Source organism: Neolamprologus brichardi, chromosome 3 (genome assembly GCF_056152115.1).
Source record: "Neolamprologus brichardi isolate AB-2024 chromosome 3, ASM5615211v1, whole genome shotgun sequence".
In the NCBI taxonomy this organism is placed as follows: Eukaryota; Metazoa; Chordata; class Actinopteri; order Cichliformes; family Cichlidae; genus Neolamprologus; species Neolamprologus brichardi.
This window is the reverse complement of record NC_142106.1, coordinates 27,498,536-27,520,120: the sequence shown is the minus strand read 5'-3', so window position 1 is coordinate 27,520,120 and position 21,585 is coordinate 27,498,536. Positions and strand designations below refer to the sequence as shown.

General features: G+C 39.2%; 1 protein-coding gene across 1 annotated transcript in view; it reads left to right on the top strand.

The window, feature by feature from the left end:
• The window catches only part of LOC118455566 (uncharacterized), a 91,149-nt gene that overhangs the window by 13,859 nt on the left and 55,705 nt on the right, over window positions 1–21,585 (top strand). Inside the window, 3 exon segments of the mRNA XM_087838252.1 lie at window positions 47–796; window positions 925–1,236; window positions 1,363–1,674. Coding sequence (XP_087694378.1) covers window positions 47–796; window positions 925–1,236; window positions 1,363–1,674 — 1,374 coding nt within the window.

Below are 21,585 nucleotides of genomic sequence, written 5' to 3'. Positions count from 1 at the left end.
TTATCAGGAACAAATTCCAATATTGATCAAATCTTATGTCTCATAGGTCCGATCAGATTAGTTGGCTCTGGATCGACTCGATGCTCTGGAAGAGTTGAAGTTTATCACAATAACATCTGGGGAACAGTCTCTGATTTTAACTGGGACTTAAATGATGCTGAGGTGGTTTGTAGAAAGTTAAACTGTGGACCGGCACTACAGGCTCCTCGGTTTTCTTACTTTGGTGCAGGAACTGGACAGATTTGGCTTGATAATGTTGCCTGTTCAGGAAGTGAAAGTTCTCTAACTGAGTGTCAAAGCAGTGGATGGAGAACATACATCTATGGACATGGCAATGATGCAGGTGTTATCTGTTCAGGTGAGAAACTTTTAGATATTCAATACAAGGCAAGTCAGTCTGTTCTTGTGCATCATACATGAAATTTTTCTCTTTTTTACTTTAAGGAATATTTTAAAATACTCTTCATATCTTTTTGCCTCACAGGTCCAGTCAGATTAGCTGGGTCTGGATCGACTCGATGTTCTGGCAGAGTTGAAGTTTACTACAATAACATCTGGGGAACAGTCTGTAATAATGGCTGGGACTTAAATGATGCCGCGGTGGTTTGCAGAGAGCTGAACTGTGGGTTGGCAGTAAAGGCTCCTCAATCGGCTCAGTTTGGTCCAGGAACTGGACAGATTTGTCTTGATAATGTGACCTGTTCAGGAAATGAAAGTTCTCTAACTGAGTGTCAACACAGTGGATTTGGATCAAACAGATGTGGACATGGTCAGGATGCTGCTGTCATTTGTTCAGGTGAGAAAACATTCAGATAATAAAGACATTGAAATGTAATCTGTCCTTGTGTCTCATGCAATTAAGAAAAATCAAAATCTGTATATCAGGAACAAATTCATATATTGAGCATGTCTTTTGTCTCATAGGTCCGATCAGATTAGTTGGCTCTGGATCGACTCATTGCTCTGGAAGAGTTGAAGTTTATCACAATAACAGCTGGGGAACAGTCTCTGATTTTAACTGGGACTTAAATGATGCTGCGGTGGTTTGCAGACAGTTAAACTGTGGACCGGCACTAGAGGCTCCTCGATCAGCTCATTTTGGTGCAGGAACTGGACAGATTTGGCTTGATAATGTGACCTGTTCAGGAAGTGAAAGTTCTCTAACGGAGTGTCAGCATCTTGGATTTGGAGTGCACATCTATGGACATGGCAATGACACAGGTGTTATCTGTTCGGGTGAGAAACTTTTAGATATTCAATACAGGGCAAGTCAGTCTGTTCTTGTGCATCATTCATGAAATTTTTCTCTTTTTTACTTTAAGGAATATTTTAAAATACTCTTCATATCTTTTTGCCTCACAGGTCCAGTCAGATTAACTGGGTCTGGATCCACTAGATGTTCTGGCAGAGTTGAAGTTTACTACAATAACAGCTGGGGAACAGTCTGTGATAATGGCTGGGACTTAAATGATGCCGCGGTGGTTTGCAGAGAGCTGAACTGTGGGTTGGCAGTAAAGGCTCCTCAATCGGCTCAGTTTGGTCCAGGAACTGGACAGATTTGGCTTGATAATGTGACCTGTTCAGGAAATGAAAGTTCTCTAACTGACTGTAAACACAGTGGATTTGGAATAAAAAAATGTGAACGTGGTCAGAGCGCTACTGTCATCTGTTCAGGTGAGAAAAACTTTGGATCATCCACAGAATGTTAAAAATGGTAATTATAGCTATTTCATTGCTTCATCATATATCTCATTGGGAAAATCATTTTGTCTATAATGCACCTCTATCCACAGAGAAAGACACAGACTTTACTACAGTTATGTTCAATCACCTCTCAGCTCACTTCCTTTCACATCCCATCGGGTCATCATTACAATCAATTACACTGTAATGTAGTTGTTCAGTAAGTTGTATAGAACAAGAACATGCTGCCAGTTTGACATAAGAATGAGTGCAAACCAGTTTTGAACCTGAGACACCCACATAAACACCACTGTTAGAAATATTGCCAATGTTGGTGGTGACTGTAATTATATAAACTGTATAGATATGAACTAAAATTAAAGAGAATTTTATGATCTCACCAGCTTCACGGAAAAAGTTCTCGGTGAAACTGAATCTGGCTGATGTCAACTCCCAAGTGGACATGACAGACCCTGTTGTGAGGGAGAACATCTTGAAATGGGTAACGTCTATAGAATTCTTAAATGCAGAGTAAAGTTTCATCTTCAAGATGTTCGTATTTGTTGATGGAGATTTCTCTGTACTGTTCAAGTAAGGTAATTTACTTGCCTAATTCCCAGACAGACATGCTTATTTCTCTAAACAGTCAAATTTTTAAACACACAGCTTACTTTTCCACTGAGACAACTTTCTAATCTTTACCCAGAGAATCTGTAAAATACAGGGCAACAATTAAATCCTCGTTTCTGTTACACAGATTGAAAAGACGTTGGGAGGGACATCTGATGACGTAAAGGTGAGCTGGCAGAAACTTCCAGAAAAGAAAAGGCCCAAAGAGAAGTGTCCATAGTTCAGTTTGTTTGTTTCCAAAACTGTATAAAAAAAGACCTAATGTTATATCAAACCTTTAAAAAGCACCTTATTGATTCATTCCATATTTTTCATAAAGTATATCTGCTTTTTGTGGGGGTTTTTTCTTTTTGTTTACTGCTGTGCTGCATTTAGTTGTAAGCTAAACGTAACCTGTTAAAGAGTGCTAACTTCAATGGATTTAGCAAATATTTTCTGTGATGAATTTTCAACAGTGATGAGTTTGGTTTGTCTCAGTAAAGAGAGTGACTATCAAATTTAGATTTTACTTGACTTTACTTTATAATTGAAGTCTATATATTAGACACAACAGCAAGATCATTCTGTTAGGATCCATTTCAATATAAACTTGCATATTAATTTAAGAAGCCTCAAATTATTTTGTCTTTATTAATGAAAAACGCTTCTTTTTATGAGACCAATACTTAAATAGGACACACATAGCAGGAGACCTTTGTCTTCTTCAATAATGTGTTTAAGTTAGATAATGGTTTCTCTTCCCTTTGTGTTTGTTTTTCATGAGAGTGTGTAGTTCTGCTTTGTTTTTTGCCCTTATTTTACTTACTTGGATTCAGTAATGATCAATTATTAATTATTGTGAATTCATATAAATTATGTATTGTACTGCATTTTATGAATTATTAAAGATTAATTAATTGATAGATTGACTATTTTATTTTGAACTTGAAATAAAAATATAACAAAGTACACTGTAAACAGTTTAGGAAAAAAATAAAAATAATAAAGTTGCAACAAATATCTTTAAATATTCTCAAAAAGCAGAAGGATGAAGTTTACAGTTGTTTAGTTCTACCTATTTTAACAGTAATAATTTACAAATCATGGTTTTCGTGTAACACCGAATCAGGTAATTTATTTATATAACTAGTTGTGTGGACACACACAACCAGTGCTGCAAGAATAAGTGCATTACTGCTTAAAATCTTATGGTCCTATTTTGCAATAAATACAGAGGCTTTAATGAGCTACAGCATTTACTAAGACCTTCGCATAGGAACTTGGATACAGTAACGCCAAAGAACAGTAAAGAATGAAAAATGATTTTTAATTTATCCTGTCCTTTGCTTGAGCAAAACTGAAATGCTGCAATGTGCCATGAATATGACTAAAGTGCTACCAGCAAATTTTGTTATCTATGGAGATTGACAGACCACGTGACTTTCGCGCATTAATAATAATAATGATGGATTGCATTTATATAGCGCTTTTCAAGGCACCCAAAGCGCTTTACAATTCCACTATTCATTCATTCTCGCCTTCAGACACTGGTGGAGGCAAGCTACGGTTGTAGCCACAGCTGCCCTGGGGCAGACTGACAGAAGCGAGGCTGCCATATCGCGCCATCGGCCCCTCTGGCCATCACCAGTAGGCGGTAGGTGAAGTGTCTTGCCCAAGGACACAACGACCAGGACAGAGAGCCCGGGGATTGAACCAGTGTACTTTGGTGATGTGGACTATTCCATTTCACCGCTGTTGTTAAATTTTTTCCCTTTATCTCCTGTACAGGCCAACGCAATCTATTTGTCGTTTCAGGTTGTAGTATTACACAACATTTTCAGATCTAATAGAAAAAAAATGAGTGTTTTGTAATTCATTCAATTTTTTGTATTTATCTGGCATTATTCTTTCATTCTATCATAGAATCTTACAAGAAAGAGGCAAAATTGGATTCCATTAGGCTGTATTAGCTGCTTCAGTGAAAAACAAATCAATAATGCAAAAAAACCCAAAAAAACATATCAAAACAACATACTGGAAAACAGTTATTCATCACTTGATTGCTTCAATACAACCCTTCGGCACATATTGTAACCTACATCAACAATTATGTTATGATAACTACAACAGAAGACTGACCTTTGTGGAAATGCTTGGAGCAGATTAACATGTGAGCTGGAGTGTTCTGGGACGTTATATTTGGTCTTCGAATGGCTGCAATCCAGACCATCCGTCGGCTTAAACAATTTCTCTTCCACGACGTAATCTGATAACAACCGATCTCTTTACCCGTCGGCTTCCCGTGGCTGTCATGCGACCGGCTATTGCAGTTAATAATACAACAGCTTCTTGCCATTTTTTGTGTTTCTTTTTATCGCTGTGTGACTGTTTTTATGTGAAAGCCTGCGTGCGCTCATACCGCTTGCCACTCGTACCTATAATCCTTTGCGGATTTACCCCAGAATGACGTCACATTTTCAATCTCCAAAACGCCTGGTCATCACCATGACAACTCTACAAGCAGACCTCTGGTAGACTAGCAAACAGTTAAAACACCATCACCTCCTTTTAAACCTTTTTTATGTGGAGGGTCAGTTCACTTGATTATGTTACTTTTTCCAAAAACCATTTTGTCTCATTCAAATTTAGAAGTAATTTACATAAAACCCTCTTGTAATTTTTTTTGCAATTTTTGATGTGAGCATATTCAAAAGTTATGGCAAATTATCGCCAAGAAAATGTTTGGAAAATATAAAAAGAATATAGAAAATAAACCAGAGAACCAATGAAAATAAACCACATTGGTGGTGACTGTGGCGATTGACAATGTGTAAAATGCTCTTATCCAGTTGAAAAACGATTCTCCAAATCCAAATTTCTTAAAATATTACAAACAGGAAGTTCCAGCTTACTTTGTCAAATGCTTTTTCTGCATCAATTAGACTGTTACTTTTTTGATAGTGTGAAAGCTGCATTAAGCTAATTAGTTTAGGAGTATTAATAGCTGAATGTCTGCCTACAATAAAACCCATCTAGTCAGCATGAAAAAAGTGCTGGAATTACTTTTGCTATGTGGGATGCAAGGACTCTCTGTATATACCAGAGACAGTGGGCAATCACTGCAGTATTCGTGGTAGGAGAAATTCTAGAGGTAATCATAAATTCTTCAATCATTCTTACAAATGGTGTGGACAGGGTTCACCAGAAATGTTTGTATAACTCAGCAGGGAAGCCATCTGGAGCAGGTGTCTTATTATTGAAGATTTTATCAAGAGTGCAGAATAGTTCTTCTAGAGCTGTATCCAACACCCTAACTTGAGCTTGTGTTAAATGAGGTTGATCTAAAGCACTAGGAAATTTGTGAATATCGTCCATATTTGAGTCATGGTCAGAGGTGTATAGATTCATGTAAAACTTCCTAAAAACCTTATTTATATCTGTAAAATTATGAAATGTTTTCCCTGCTGAGTCCTTGATAACTGTAATTGTTGTTTTTTCTTTATTTTACTTACGTAAATCTGCCTGATATTTACCTGATTTATTATTGTATTCGATTTTGTCATGTCTCCACCGCTGTTTAAGAAACTGCGTCTTTGTATTTATTAAATCATTTGACTCAAGTCTGAGTTTGCCCCAGACCAATGGGCAAGCTCAGGAAGACAACAAGAAGCTAGAGGTCACTTTTTGCTGTTTTGCCTCTTCCAACCAGCCAACCTGGAGTTCTCAACAGTGATTGAATCCAAACCGAGTCGCCCTGACATAAAGTCCAAAGAGGAACACACAGAAAGGTGAACAGGATACTAGGACCAGGAGTAAGGTAAAGGCAGTGTTATTTATACAAAAAAGGGTAATCAGGGAGTTGGACACAGGAAGGCAGCAAAATGTAGCTCAAGACAGTCACAAATGACTACCAATGTAAAACAGCAAATTAATAGCAACCACACTGACAGGCAGAACCTAACTGAACATAGGGGAGGAATGATGAATACCAGCTGTGTCAGCCATCCTCCACTGGCACTCACCCCCTGAACCCATTGCACCACCCTTCCCCCGCAGCCGAGCTGCAGACCACACCCTGACACAAAGTTTAGCAGGAAAAGTTTGGTCAACTGAAGTGTGTAATAATACCCTCCACCCAATTTATAGCAGCATTTTGTCTCATCCATTGCAGTGATATAATTTTCTACCGGTGGCACCAATGGACTTTTTACCTGATGGATATTTAGGTAAAAAAAAAAAAAACATTCAAGAATTGACAGAAAATGTCAAAATTATACTGTAACACTCAGGGTTACAAAGACACCCAGCACAACCCACATACACAGGACTCAGACTGTAATTCAGTACTCTTTGTTTTCATTGCTTTTCTTTTTTTGCCTCCTCTGCCAGACACCGGGACTCAATCAGCCACCCAACCAGCCTCCTCTGACACTGCCCTGCAAAGCCACTGCTGTATGCAATTTTTGTATAAATATGCAATGTCCTCAAATTCAAGTCCTTTGATTTGTTACCTTGTTTTATATGTATGTTCATTCATTGCTTAGTGATGGGAAGGCCATTTAGGACAGCCTGTGTCCAACAGTAAATGGTGTGTGGGAGGGGCTCAGCATACATATTTAAAAGTCAAAAAGTCAAATTCAGACTGGTGTGGTTAACAATGGCTCTCCAACAGTTTGTCTGCTGTTTCTTTGTGACGATCATTCTCTCATGCAAAGGTGAGAAAAAAATTCAATTTTGTTTCTCATTACCTATTTTATATGAAGACTGGGCAGAGTACAATGTTAATTTAAGGTTCAGCTGTACAGATTTTAACAACTGTTGTAATTAAGAGTACTCTACTATACTTCAAAGCAGCCCACTTGGTAGCCTGCTTGTAGATGGATCCAAGATAAGAAAGAGAATCAAAAAATCCACCTGGTAAAAAAAGCAAATACCTAGAGGTGAAAGCAGGACTATGTTTCACTTTATAATGTAGATCAGATCAGTAAAGTCCCTGGATCTGCTGTGATCCACAGCACTTTATTTATCAAGAGTGAACGAGACATCGATTCACTGATCCACACTACCAGGCTATACAGCAATGACATTGGAATGTCGTTCGGGCTGGAGAAGTGTAGTCGGATGGTAACAAAGAGAGGGAAGGTAGTCAGAACTGAGGGGATTGAACTACCAGAAGGCAACATTGCAGACATAGAGGACAGTTACAAGTACCTGGGGATCCCGCAGGCGAATGGGAACCATGAAGAGGCCGCTAGGAAAGCTGCAACCACCAAGTACCTGCAGAGGGTCAGGCAAGTCCTGAGGAGTCAGTTGAACGGTAAGAACAAGATCCGGGCCATCAACACGTACGCCCTGCCCGTGATCAGGTACCCTGCTGGGGTAATAGGCTGGCCAAAGGAGGAGATAGAAGCCACTGACATAAAGACAAGAAAGCTCCTTACCATGCATGGAGGGTTTCACCCCAAGTCCAGCACCCTGAGGCTGTACGCTAAGCGGAAGGAAGGGGGTCGGGGACTGGTGAGTGTCAGCACCACAGTCCAGGATGAGACAACGAACATCCAAGAATACATCACGAAGATGGCCCCAACTGACAGCGTGCTCAGTGAATACCTCAGGCAGCAGAAACCCAAGAAAGAGGAGGGAGACGAGGAACCATCATGGAAGGACAGGCCCCTGCACGGTATGTACCACCGGCAGATAGAGGAGGTGGCTGATATCCAGAAATCCTACCAGTGGCTGGACAAAGCTGGACTGAAAGATAGCACAGAGGCACTAATCATGGCAGCACAAGAACAAGCTCTGAGTACAAGATCCATAGAGGCTGGGGTCTATCACACCAGGCAAGACCCCATGGTTCACTTGTCTTATAGTGGATGTTCTGCAGTCCTCACAAACTCTGTTATAATTCAGATGTGGGAGTTGGAGAGCCTAGACTAGATGAAAATTGTCTTTTGGCTCTAGCTCCACAGCTGATTATGTAGATTATAGGATTATTTATATGGTTTAGTAGTTAACATGGAACAGATTGCTGCAAAAAATATGAATCTTGTAAAATATCAAAAAAAAATAAAAAACAACTAAATTTGGCAAAAAGCTCTCTACTCTGATAATATTTATATTCATAAACCTATCCATTTACACTGAAATAACATAAAGAATCAAACAACAAAATACCAATGAAAAAATGTAAAACGACTTAAAACGAATAACAAGAAAAAAGCAGGATCCAGTTTGAGTTAGTTATTGTGTTGTAACATATTTGACAGGTACCTTTCCAAGATACCCTTTTCTGTTGTTTCATTTCATACGCTGAAATGAAAGAATAGACTTAATAAACCACTGAAGTTTTTTTTAATGTATTCTATTGACTCATCAAAGTACCTACCTTTGGCAGATATAAAAGCTGAACACACTGTGGGATTATGATATTATTTTATGCCATGTTAGACCCCTAATTAAAGATTGTGAATTATTATGTAGTTTCAGTTTGCATTATGCTCCTGAACTAGAAGAAGGTGATAATTATTACATTTGGTAAACTGATTTGCATTACATTAGACTGTTGATTTATTGTGAATTAACGATATTGTTTTATGATGCATTATACTGCTGAGTTATAAGAAATACTGTTCACAGAAAGTCATCGTCTCATTTGTCTGATTAGAAGAGAACAGAGCATACTGCCCCATTTCATCAGGAGCAGATAAACAGGGAGCCAAGGTCGTAGCTTAGGCGCTGTGTGAGAAAGAATGTTTAGGCTCTGATGATTAGGTGGGGGCCACTAGAGGCTATAAGAGTTTGATCAAGGCTCCACCATTTTGAGATCTGATGCTGTCTGTGTATGGTGTCCATCTCCCACGCGTGTGTTCATTAAATCATCGTTTGACTTGACCCGGCCGGACCAGTGTTGTTATTTTGGTTTTCCTCTTGTATCCATTCCCAATATTTGAATCCGTAACAGTTTTGGGGGCTCGTCCTGTGGTATTGGGATGGAAGTTTTGGAGGCTTGGACGGTCCGAGGTGGTCAGACGGGCAGACATTATCCGGCAATCGAACTGAGTGGACAGGCGCCTTTATAAAAGAGGTAGGCACAGGCCTGTTGATTTTATCCGAAGTGTGCTGAATTGGACGATGAAATTAAATGTCTATTCAGTAAAAGTTGCCGGTGAGTGTCTGTTTTGATTTTGAAGAAAAATCTCATGAGTGTTGAAATTTGAAGTAAGGTTACAAGTAAAAATACTGAGTTAGAGTCTCAGGTAAAGGTAATAATACTGGGTTAGAGTCCCAAGGTAAAGGAAAATAATACTGAGTTAGAGTCTCAGGTAGTTGGATAGGGAATTGGTCATTTTGTGAGTTAGAGTCTCCATTGGTCTAAAGATTGCATCTGTGTTGGTCATTTTGCGAGTTAGAGTCTCCAATGTCCATAACGTTGCATCTGCCTCAGTCATACTCTTGTTTTTTGGGTGTTGTCTGTTGTTTAAAAGTATTATAAATTTTGTTAGAACGGTGGTTAGAGTCCACTAAGAGGCGCATAGCCCGGAGGTTACGCTCCCTCCTGGCCGCGGACGCGCGACCTTGACCTGTCGGCGAACAGGGTTAGTTCAGTTGGCTTGACTGTGGGGTACAGGGCATCCTGGAACAAGCTAGGAGTTAGAGTCTCCTTATCTGCGCTTTTTTGGGCACTGTAAATTGACTTAGGGATTTTAGAGATGAGGCCAGATACAGTTAGAGTCTGATACTGGTTAATTGATTACAAAAAAGTTGGACTTTCTTCGGTTGGACCCGTTATCTTAAATTTGTCAAAATTGTGTAGGCGCTAAAACTTTCAGGCCTGAGAGTGATTGTAAATATAAGACGTCTTTGTAATATAATAGAGAGTTGAGTGTGAAACGAGGCTGTGTGTGACGACAGCGCGCTGCGAGCTAGTTTAGACGGTGTGTGAACATGCAAATGAGGTGGCTGCTGTGAAGCCCACAGAGGACTTCCTGTTTAGCGTGTTATTGAGTTTTATGTAAGTATGATTTGCAAACAATGATACATGGCTGTAATTAAAACGCTGATTTTGCTGATTATAATATTACAAATAAAGTTTTGAATGACTACGGTGAATGTTTAATGTTTGGCTGAGTTTTGATATGGGAGAGACGGCTTCGCAGCTGCTGGGGGTAAGTGACCGGAAACTTGCATGCCCATAAAAGGCAACTGCCTGACTGTGTGAACTATACACCAAGAGAGAGAGTAAAATCTAGGTGGATGAATTAAATGGATGTTGTAAGAAAAATAGTAAATGAATGTTTTAGTCTCTTAATACAGGTGGATTTCTCTCAACCAGGAGACCTGAGTACAGCAGCAAAAGGATAGATTAATAAAATTGGGACGACACACATGCCAAGCTCTGGCTCAAAATTTTACAGGTTGACCTATCACTTTGTCCCCACCCGAAAAAGAAGCTTAAAGGACATCTTCTCCTCCAGTTATCGGTTACCATCACTGGAAATTTTCAGGCAAGTTTTTCACTGAATTGTTTTTGGCACCATGTGTCCCTGAATCTCACAAGCAAGCTCTAATTCCTGGCTGAAGACATGGAATGCTGTTATTTAAGGTGGGAAATCAAAATTTGGGAAACAAAATTAAAAACATACACAATTAGAGAAATGTCTTGTTTGAGAAAAAAGTTAAAATATCCCACCCACAAACGCACATACACGCAATGAAGAAACAGCTTACATTCATGAACACGTGAAGATTTTCCAGCAAGTTTAAAGCAGCGAAACTTAACATACACCTGATGTTAAATGATAAAGTCTATCCACTACTAACAATTAAACTCTCTGGGTTGCAGGACAACAACTTAACTTCAAAATGACAGACACTGGTAAATCACAAACCAGTGATGAAATAATAAATTTAGTGGTTAAAAGAGTCAAATTGTGACATGATTTTTTTCTGATTGAATAATACAAGAGATTACTGAATGAAATAAAATTCCTTTTTTGAATTATTAAACATGATCTTAAGAATTTTAACGTGTACCTGTGTTGTCCTGTCAACTTGGTGGGTTATGAGTTGATTATATAGTGAGAAAAAACAAAAAAAAGGGGGGGAGAAGGCTGACACAGGGCCTGGCCCCTCTCTGAATAACATAGCCAAAACAACATTATTTTCAAACAACATCATTTTCCTGTTCGTCTGTTTTTGTTTTGTTTTTGTTTTTTCTCTTTATGCTTAATTACAGGCTGCTTTATCGGCCCGGAAAGCCGAGGCTGACCTGGACTCCTGCTCTCCCCTCTACCATCTTGGCTCTCCCTTCTACCATCTTTGATGTGACCCTGACCAAATGCTACAGCAGCTGGACCCACAACAACAGCCTGAGAATGTCAACAGTGCTGCAGGAAAGATCTCATGCAGCGGAGACGGAGAGCGTTAAATCCAAGGCCCGTTTCACTACACGGGGGAGATTTCCAGACAGCTTCAGCTGACAGAGCTGTGACGAGACGCCTATTAAGCCCGGATGAAAAGTGAGGCCGAGCAAAAAAGGCTAACCTTAACAACTCTGCATTAAAACTGTGCAGGACAGTGATGGACCAACACGGAGGATCGGGCAGCAAAAAGGGCGTGCCAGAGACACGAGGAGTAACTGAGGTCAGAAGGCACCTCAGATTGGACAAAAGCAGCAGAAGAACATAAGCTGAAGGCACAGGTGTCGGGGCTCAGTCAGGAGCTGACCTCTGAGAAGAGCCGAACAGCAGAGCTGCAGAAGGCCGTGGAGCAAAGCAAGGAAAACATCAATAAACTTCAATCTGACGTGTACGGAAAAGACTCTGAGGTTTCTGCCCTCAGTGAGAGCTCAAGACATCAGAGCAGAAACTGAGCATGGCTCAGGAGGAGCTGGCTGCTAATCGAACCCATCAGTCAGGCTTAGAGTCCCAGATACAGGACTTGAAATCAGGCCGGAGCTTGCTGGAGCAGGAGGTTGCCAAACCTGACGAGAAGCTCCAACAGCAGGAGCAAACCCTGAAGGACCTACAGAAGCAAAAAGGGTCAAGTTAAGGAGAAGCTGGACAAGGAGAAGATGCAGGACACTGGAGAAAAGGACTGCCTCAATTGGGGCCAGAACCAGTATGGAGAGAACTTTGGGCAGTAGCACCAATGGACCCAAACGGACTGAAAAGGAGGAGAGCAGGACCCCAGAGCACGCTTCAGGCCATGGTTTACCCAGAACACCAGAACAGGAAAGTGATGAACACAAACACACACAAACACACACATCTACATACACTGACTCAGAATCAAGAGAAACACACATATGAACACATATGCACTTGTTGATTGACTGAGAAATGACACACACGCACGCACACAAATTGAAATGTTGATTCAATTCACGGAGAAGTGATCCACACACACACACATACACATGTTTGTGCAATGAAGAGTGATACACACACGCTGATGCAATGAAGAATGCTTTACTAACAAATGCTATGCTGATACGCAAAATGCTGCACACAAACGTCCAAATACAGAATTTGTTACAACAATAAGAAGCCATTGATTGTTAATTGGTTAAATGCATTTCATGTCACCCAGAGGGCATTTGTGTAGATTTAGGGGACAGGGTCTAAAGCAGTTTGGTTATGAAAACAATGTCTGTGAGTGATGTCTGTTTATGGCTCAAGGCCTCGACTGAATTGTTTACTGTGCTTCACACAGCCTGATAAGGAGCAGTGGTACAGAGTGAAAATGATGAATTAACGGTGTGAGCCTTATTTCGGAGCGCCACATTTTTGTGATTGAGATTTAATTGAAGGAGGAACACACTGAAAAAAAAAAAAAAGAAGAAGAAAAGGGGGCCAGCCCTCGGATTTACGTAAGCATCCTACATGTATTTAACACAATTGCCTCAGGCTTTAAAGATTTGTACAAAATTCAACAGGAAATCATAGCTTCCCTGTATTTCCTACATTGTTGGCATGCTGGTAAGTGCTGTTGCTCCACAGTAAGAAGGTCCTGGGTGCAGGTCCACAGTCTGGCTAGTTTGCAGTGGTTTCTCTCTGGGTATTCTGGTTTCCTGCCACAGTGAAAAGTCATGCAGCTGTTAGAGTTAGGTTAATTGATGATTCTAAATTATCCGTGAATGTAAGTGTAAATGGTTGTTTGTTTCTAGGTGATAAACTGGTGACCGGTTCGGGGTGCACCCTGCCTCGTAACCTATCACTTTAGAGTTATTTCCCAGCCCTCGTGCAATTAGGATAAAGATAGGAGGATGGTAGTTGTTGTAGACCCATTCAATTTTTATGGTAATCAGAATTTAGACTTTGTTGAACCGTAGGCAATATGAAGACAACATGTAGTATTTAAGGGACCAAGTAGAATTTGGATAAAAGTTAGTGAATAGTGTTGAAAAAATTACAGAATTGTGAAGGATTAAAATATTCCAGGAGCTTAACTTACTCCATCTGAACATGTCTTAATCGTGTAATATGAACTCAAAATGCACAGGTTTACTGAATATGAAAAGGTTGTGTTGATTTAACTCAGTTGTTTAAGTTTCTACCAAAGCAAAACATTTGTGTGCAACTAGTGTCCACTATTGACTGAAATAAGTCCAACATGTTTTTGTCAGTGCAAAAAGAAGTTACGGTACCTGTATGCTTACACAATATTGTCCCGGGACGGAGAAAAACTTTCTGGTGAAGTTTTGGTTGATTTTGGGTTTTGCTTAACACTAGGTTGATTTTATCAGTGAGGTTTGGATTGTTTTCTTTCTCTAAGAGAGAGAAAGATGGTTTTATGTTTGGACATGTTTCCAACGGGCCCCAGTATTTGTTATTATATGAGTATTTTATTGGTTACGTTTGTCTTTGCTTTTGTTACAGTGCACTGAAATAAGAACATCTGAGAGGAGTGATCCACCGGTGGTGATATTTTGGTATTTTGTGAGTTCCTGATTTAACAAATCAGCTCTTTAATCCAGGCCTGAGAGATTGAACTTTAAAGCGCTATAAAACATGATTACTAGAAACAGTCGCAAAGTATTTTTCTCCATAATTATAATGGGCTCTGGAGAAATTCACTTATATGGGACATTGATCACATGAGAAGTCCTGAGCCTAAAAGGATTGCAGCGAGTCAATCCAGTCCAAAAAAAAACAAGGAACTGTTTTCCTTTAAAATGATGACGTCATCTTGCTGGTGATGGAGCCTCGAATAGGTTGCGTGTGAGACTCCATTATCAGCAATATCTGGTATGAATGTGTGTGAATGTATGCATGTGACTGGACTGTGATGGACTGACGACTAAATGTTTAAACTGACTTGACACTGAGACAAAAACGATACCGACTTTAGGATTAGTGCATGTCTACAAACAATTCACCCAGCTTGTAAAAGAAGGGTGGATGTTTTGTCTCGCTTTGTTTTGTTTTTGCAGGAGTAGGAGGACAGAGACTAGGGGGGGAGGCTGTAGCTTCACATGAGTGTGAACTGCAGACTTAACCCTTTGGTTGCTAATTTTGAGCTACTGATGTTTCCATCAAGAAAATTGTGTTTTATTAGCTGTGTTTCGATTAATGCAGCACATTATATTGTTGGGAATGTTAAATGCTAAAGTGAAGAGAAGCTTTGATTTCACTCATGACTGAACATGTTATTATTAACCATAGCGGGCCACTGTAAAAAGTCAATCAATTTTGATAGAAAAAGCAAGAAAAAACTCTATTGATACCTACACAGCAAATCCAGCATGTCCAAATTAACACTGTCAGATTTGATTTCAACACTTTTAAAGTGTCTATATGGGTCCACACCAGAGAGTGTTAATTTGACTCTTTTTGGAGAGTTGGTACGTTAACTCTGATTTAGTGTTAAACACCAAATCTCTCTGGAGTTGATAATTTGGCACTTGGTGTTAAGAGTTTATATATTAACTCTCAAAGAGTATTTTAGTTTAGCTACGTAAGAGTTATCTTCTAATTAATTCTAAAAAGCGGGAATTTTACTGGTCTGAACTTCTAGAAATTTCTTTTGGAAATAAACATTTACTAAAAAGACGCAATGGTTTTTGAAAAACATTTATTCTGAACTGTGCACCACAATTTCAAAACATTTTCTGAAAGATGTAACAGTGTACATGTTCTCACTTTCATTAGAATTTCGTTTATCAGAAGGTCTGACATAGGTGAGCTGGTAAATGCAAATAACAGCATTCTCATCACTTATTTCAATAAATACAAAATACAATATGCATGTCCTTCATTCATCACTTTGTGGAACTTCAACGCACTTCTGCTCTCCCCCATATTCCATCTTCACAAGCATATCCTATGTGGAGATTGAATAAAAATTAGTTGACACTAATTAATGGCACAAATCAATTGCAGCACAGTAAAAAAAAAAAAAAAAAAAAGGAATCCTTTTTGAGCCATTACTTGTGTAAAGTATTTTCCCAAAAGACAAGGACACAGACAACAGGTAATACTGAACTAAATGTAAAACCTCAACCTTTTTCATTTTTACCTAAAACCGTGTGCACAAAACTCTGGAGGAATCTAAATGCTAACGTAGAACTCAGTCGGGAGTTGGGACATCTGCTACTGCTGTTTGCTCGTTTTTTATGGGAGATCGTTTTCAGGCTTCAAGTAGCACCATTATATCAACATTTCACATTCTAGACATTGTTTTAAGTGTATTTGACCAAGAAATTTGACTGAAAATTCACATGCAAGCTTTTTTTCAAGGCTGTGGTATTTGCCCGCAAACAATACCTTTCAGCTAGCTAAAACAGAATATTATGCTATCACCGAGCAACATGGCTAATGCCTTTCACACAGCTTTGTCTCAACTCCAAAGAGCCACAGAAGTAAAAGCTAATAACAATAATTGAAACAATCTTTGAAAACATGACTTACCAAGCATGGCAAACAACTCAAATATGTAGAGCAAAATGTTCTGAAACGGCTTCACTTCAGCTTCGATTGGAGCCGTGCTGGGGGCGGAGTCTGTGAATTTACTCTATTGATGTCATAGCCCCTGTAGGAGTTCAGAGTTAAGAGGTTAAGAGTTAATGTTTCCATTGTAACACCTCCAGATTTGAAATGGAAACACTCATTTTTAACACTCGATTTTAACTACTATCATTTTACACCTCAGAGTTACATTAAAAGAATGTGACTCTACTTAGAGTAAAATTAACTGTAAGACTACTAACACCAAAACATTTAACACTTTTGAATTTGCTGTGTATGAATAACAGGGGAATGATAGACTTGTCACATTCAAAATAGAGATATGTAATGACAAACCTTGGTCCACGTCATTTAGGTTCTCCATTGAAATAGTCAATAATTTAGAAAAGTAAGATAGAACCGACAGGGGCATGTGGTGCTGCACAAGAACAAGAGCAAAATAAAGAAAAATTATTGTGTTTAGCTTTGATAAATTAAAATTAAAATGTACCATTACACTCAGAGGATCAATATGAAATTCAATATATGCTAATTTTGTATGAAGTACATGACTGATAACTGTTCTGTCCTGAGCTTTTGTTTTTACAGCGCCCACTTGACCACACCAACAGTTTCTCGCCACCAAAACGGGGTACTTGCAAAGAATAGGGAGGAATATCATCAGAAGTGGGAAAGGTAAGCCCCGATGGGGGTGATAATGTAACACACCCAAAGAAAGATTTTAGGTCTGACCAACCGTCTCAGTCGTGGGCAAAACGATGACAGTCAATAAAATTCTAAAAGATAATTTATTGACAAAAAAAAATATCAAGAGATAAAAGATAAAACAGTCCAGTGTCCCATTCATGAATCAAATAAAAACACACAGTCCCAAGGCCAGAGCCAGCCATGCCACACGGCCAGTTGCACTCCACATGTTGCCTTTAACAGGGGTAGAAGTTGTCCTTGGAGACCCACTACCCTGCAAGCATATAGCCAGTGATCACTCCAACCTGTGCAACTATGCTGCCTTTAGGCTGTGGCATATAATAGGCCCTGGCCTGCACAGAGAGACAAAATGACACCTTCAGTATAAAATTCATAGCGCAAAACCCATCCATCCCAAACATATCAGATTATCACATTACATACATGCACAGAGAGACAAAATGACACAGCAGTGTTTGTAGTGTGGGCTATAAGTAGACCAGTGTATCAGTGCAATCAAGTACACCTGCCTCTAATTAGTCCAACCCCATTCCAGCCATTGGCTAACCAAAAATGTGACACACACACAAAAAACCACTCCCAACCCAGTGCAACTTCACACAATAATATGGAGCTGAATTAACACAGGCACACTAGTCTACCATGTTACAATAACACCATTAATTTCACGTATGGTCAAATTCTTAAAACTTGACCCCAAACATGAAAAATTCTTCAAACATTTAGAGACAGAGTGGAGTTCTAGATAAACATAATGCAACAAACCACATAAGGATGGAGCGTTGGAATTAATAAGATGGTGAAAAAACACGCAGGAAAAATGTTGATCATGTTGATTATGTTTATTCCAGTGTGCAGGGATTGGCTAATCTGACCAGGAAATGTTATAAATGGATTGTCGGAACAATCAGCGTTAAAATCACCTTTGACAGTCCAGACTAAGATGGCGTTGGACATCTTCAGGGCGGAAAAGGGTTGGTGTGACCAAGGTGTGGTTTGGCTTGTTGTATGTATATTTCATAATGATACAGCTCTGGATGGACCAGTTACCAGGGCATGGAAGGAGGACAGACTCATTAAATGAGGAGAAGGAATTTTCTGGGATTGGAGATCCTGTGGGTGAGTGGTTGACTAAAAGCATGCATAAAATAAAAGCTATTTTTTGTTATTGATTGGTAATAGATTGATAATTGGCCACATTCACAGTTGTATTGACTTGTAGTGGACGTAGTCTACTTCATGTTTAAGCACTCTAATTAACAGATTGAAAATAGTGACATTAAAGGAAGAATATGCAGCACCACCCTGTCAAATGCCAGTGCCGGTGGGGCTCAGTGATGAATCAGGTGAGCTTCATGGCTGAATCAAAACATAGAGGCCCCTGCTGTGGTCAGTAAGGGATAAAAAGGGTGTGTTTTACTGTTATTTTAGCATCAGCATTATTGTTACATCAGAATCATATAACAAGCATTGCATTGAACATTTATTGAAGCTATTGACATATTAACATTTGTATTACAGTGATTGTTATAACCCCATGTTAATCTTCTATCTACAGGTGTCAAAAGTAGTCAACAAGTTCATGTTGAAGTGAAGTTCATAATAATACAGGTTTTGTTTGTAGACAATTGTGAAGACGCAGGCTCTGGGCGGAGCCAGGTGTTGAACAGATCTAACATGACAATTAAATTGATTTCATTCCCTAACACAGAATAACAAGACTGGAGCAACGACACTGGACAGGAGAAAGTCTGATACTTTCTAAGATATGAGGTCGCTAACCTTTTCTTTTAATTTTCTAGCTTAATTGAATGGACACATGTTAGAATTAGAAATGGCTAATTTGTTTTTTATGTCTTTTATTAGAATGAGTGGTTTTAATCATTTTTATATATATCTTGCAAATGTGCTTATAATGAGTTGGCACTCGGTCTTTTGAAGGTCATAAGCTTCGTTCGGCGATAGTCCGGACTGATAAAGTGTAAGAAATGCCTTGAGTGCAGCGGGCTAAATGCAAACACGCTTACACACACATACACTAAATTAGGATAAGTCCTTGGGACATTCTGAATATTCTAAACAAATTCTGAACCACTAAAAGATCAGTAGACAGCAACATTAGATTGTTAGAGCTAGGAAGAGAGGTGTTTTGGTTTTCTGTCTCTTACAGAGAAAGGAACAGACACCAGACGAGGTCACAGATATACGAGGATCCTTGGCAGCAGAGACAGTTACGGTGACTGCGGAAACATCAACTGGGTTCAAGTGTCATGGCATTTTGGGCTCCAGTTAGTCACCTCAAATGGATGGATACCATAAACACAGCAATAATCATGAAGGGGTTGACGGAAATCCAGGAACACCACACCAACGACGTTCGAGAGGCTGTTGGTCATAAGGAGAACACCTTTCTGTTCCTTTTCCTGGGGAACACAGCTGTGATCCCAGAATACACAGATCATTGTTTGAAATCGGGGCAGAATAATCCCCTGATCTGTGCAACGACTGAAGGGTTGTCTAACCCCTGAGGTTGAAGGAAACAAGAGCAGAGGATCACCCGACTGGAAGACACTGGTGCCTACAGCAATAAAATAAAGGTTAAAAGCTCCTCGGACAGAGGTTCTAGTCCGAGTACGTTTGGAGGGTATAAGGTAGCACCGAAATAAAGCTGTGGGAGAACTGGGGAGTGATGGGAGTATCATCTGTACCTACTATTGTTGTTGTAATAAAAGTTTTTCTTGCATCTGAACTGCGTAAACACAGAGGTCATCTCACATATGGTTCACCCAACAGGGGGACAAAAGGCCTCAGGAGTAAGGAGAAATGAACCCGGCAACACTGGATTGCAGGGTGTAAGTGAGCTCTTTATGTCTAAAGAGCTCATCAGGGGGAATTGTGGGATTATGATATTATTTTAGGCCATGTTAGACCCCTAATTAAAGATTGTGAATTATTATGTAGTTTCAGTTTGCATTATGCTCCTGAACTAGAAGAAGGTGATAATTATTACATTTGGTAAACTGATTTGCATTACATTAGACTGTTGATTTATTGTGAATGAATGATATTGTTTTATGATGCATTATACTGCTGAGTTATAAGAAATACTGTTCACAGAAAGTCATCGTCTCATTTGTCTGATTAGAAGAGAACAGAGCATACTGCCCCATTTCATCAGGAGCAGATAAACAGGGAGCCAAGGTCGTAGCTTAGGCGCTGTGTGAGAAAGAATGTTTAGGCTCTGATGATTAGGTGGGGGCCACTAGAGGCTATAAGAGTTTGATCAAGGCTCCACCATTTTGAGATCTGATGCTGTCTGTGTATGGTGTCCATCTCCCACGCGTGTGTTCATTAAATCATCGTTTGACTTGACCCGGCCGGACCAGTGTTGTTATTTTGGTTTTCCTCTTGTATCCATTCCCAATATTTGAATCCGTAACAACACCCATGGCATTCTTTCTACAATGCAAACCAAATGTTCTTCAGAAAGTTCTTCCCAACTGTGTTGCAGAAGTTCCCATAAATGCGTGGCACTTGTAGGGTGCTTTGTTTTCACTCTTATGTCCAGGTATTCAAAATCAGCTCAGTGGGCTCTAAGTCCATGTTTTGAAGCTTATTAACTTGTTCTTTTTTCATGAGGCAGTTCTGGCATAGCTTTATCTTATATTTTGGGTTATTATCTTTCTGTAGGATGAACCCCTAAACAGCTAGGCACATACCACAGGATGCTGCATGGCTCTGCAGAATGCTGTGGTACCCAATTTGGTTGAGGGTGCCTACTTACTTTTGTATCATTTCAGGCTATTCATTGGACAAGAAGAAGAATTGATGTGTTAAAAAAAATATTCTAAAACCTTCGATCAGTAATGTACATTTCCTTGCAGGAGTAACACCATGGATTTGGGAACCGTGAAAAAGAAATATCGCTTTGGGCCCCACCACTTTAATGTTGCAAACATAGAATTATAACTCTGTGCAGACATCGACCAATGTTCTGCTTAGATGAATAGATTTTTTTTAATTTATGCAAGACTGAGAAATGTGCAATTTGTTACATTTTAATATTTTTCATGATAATATTATTAGATTTTTTTGTTTTTTGTTTGTCTGTTTTTTACATTGATTGGTACCTTTACATCAAATACAAATATAAATTAAATAGCCATTAACTTTTTGGATGGATATAAATTTAAAATCTCATCTATAAAATGGTTTAAAATTATGTTTTACTGATCAAAATTGTTTTATTTAAATTATTAAGGAACTGGCAAATATAACTTAAGTGTAGCCAACTGAAAAGTATCTATGTCATGAGACCTAAGTGGAACTCAGATAGATTTTATTTAATTTTATAATGCTTTTTTATAATAATTCCTCACCGGCCGACCTGCCTGTTGTGTGACAAATGCATTATATTGCAAAATAAATAAAAAGTGTGTAGGAAAAAAATCCCAAGGGGCCTCCCTGCAATTAGACACATTGCTTGACATAAAAGAAGGCACCTTGTTCTTCAACTAACAGAGGTGCTGGTTCAGTGTCAGGAGTGTGGGTACTGGGAGATGGGATTGGGACAACTAAGCCTGAGCCAAAGCTCTGATCTGTATAGGGTCTGTCTGAA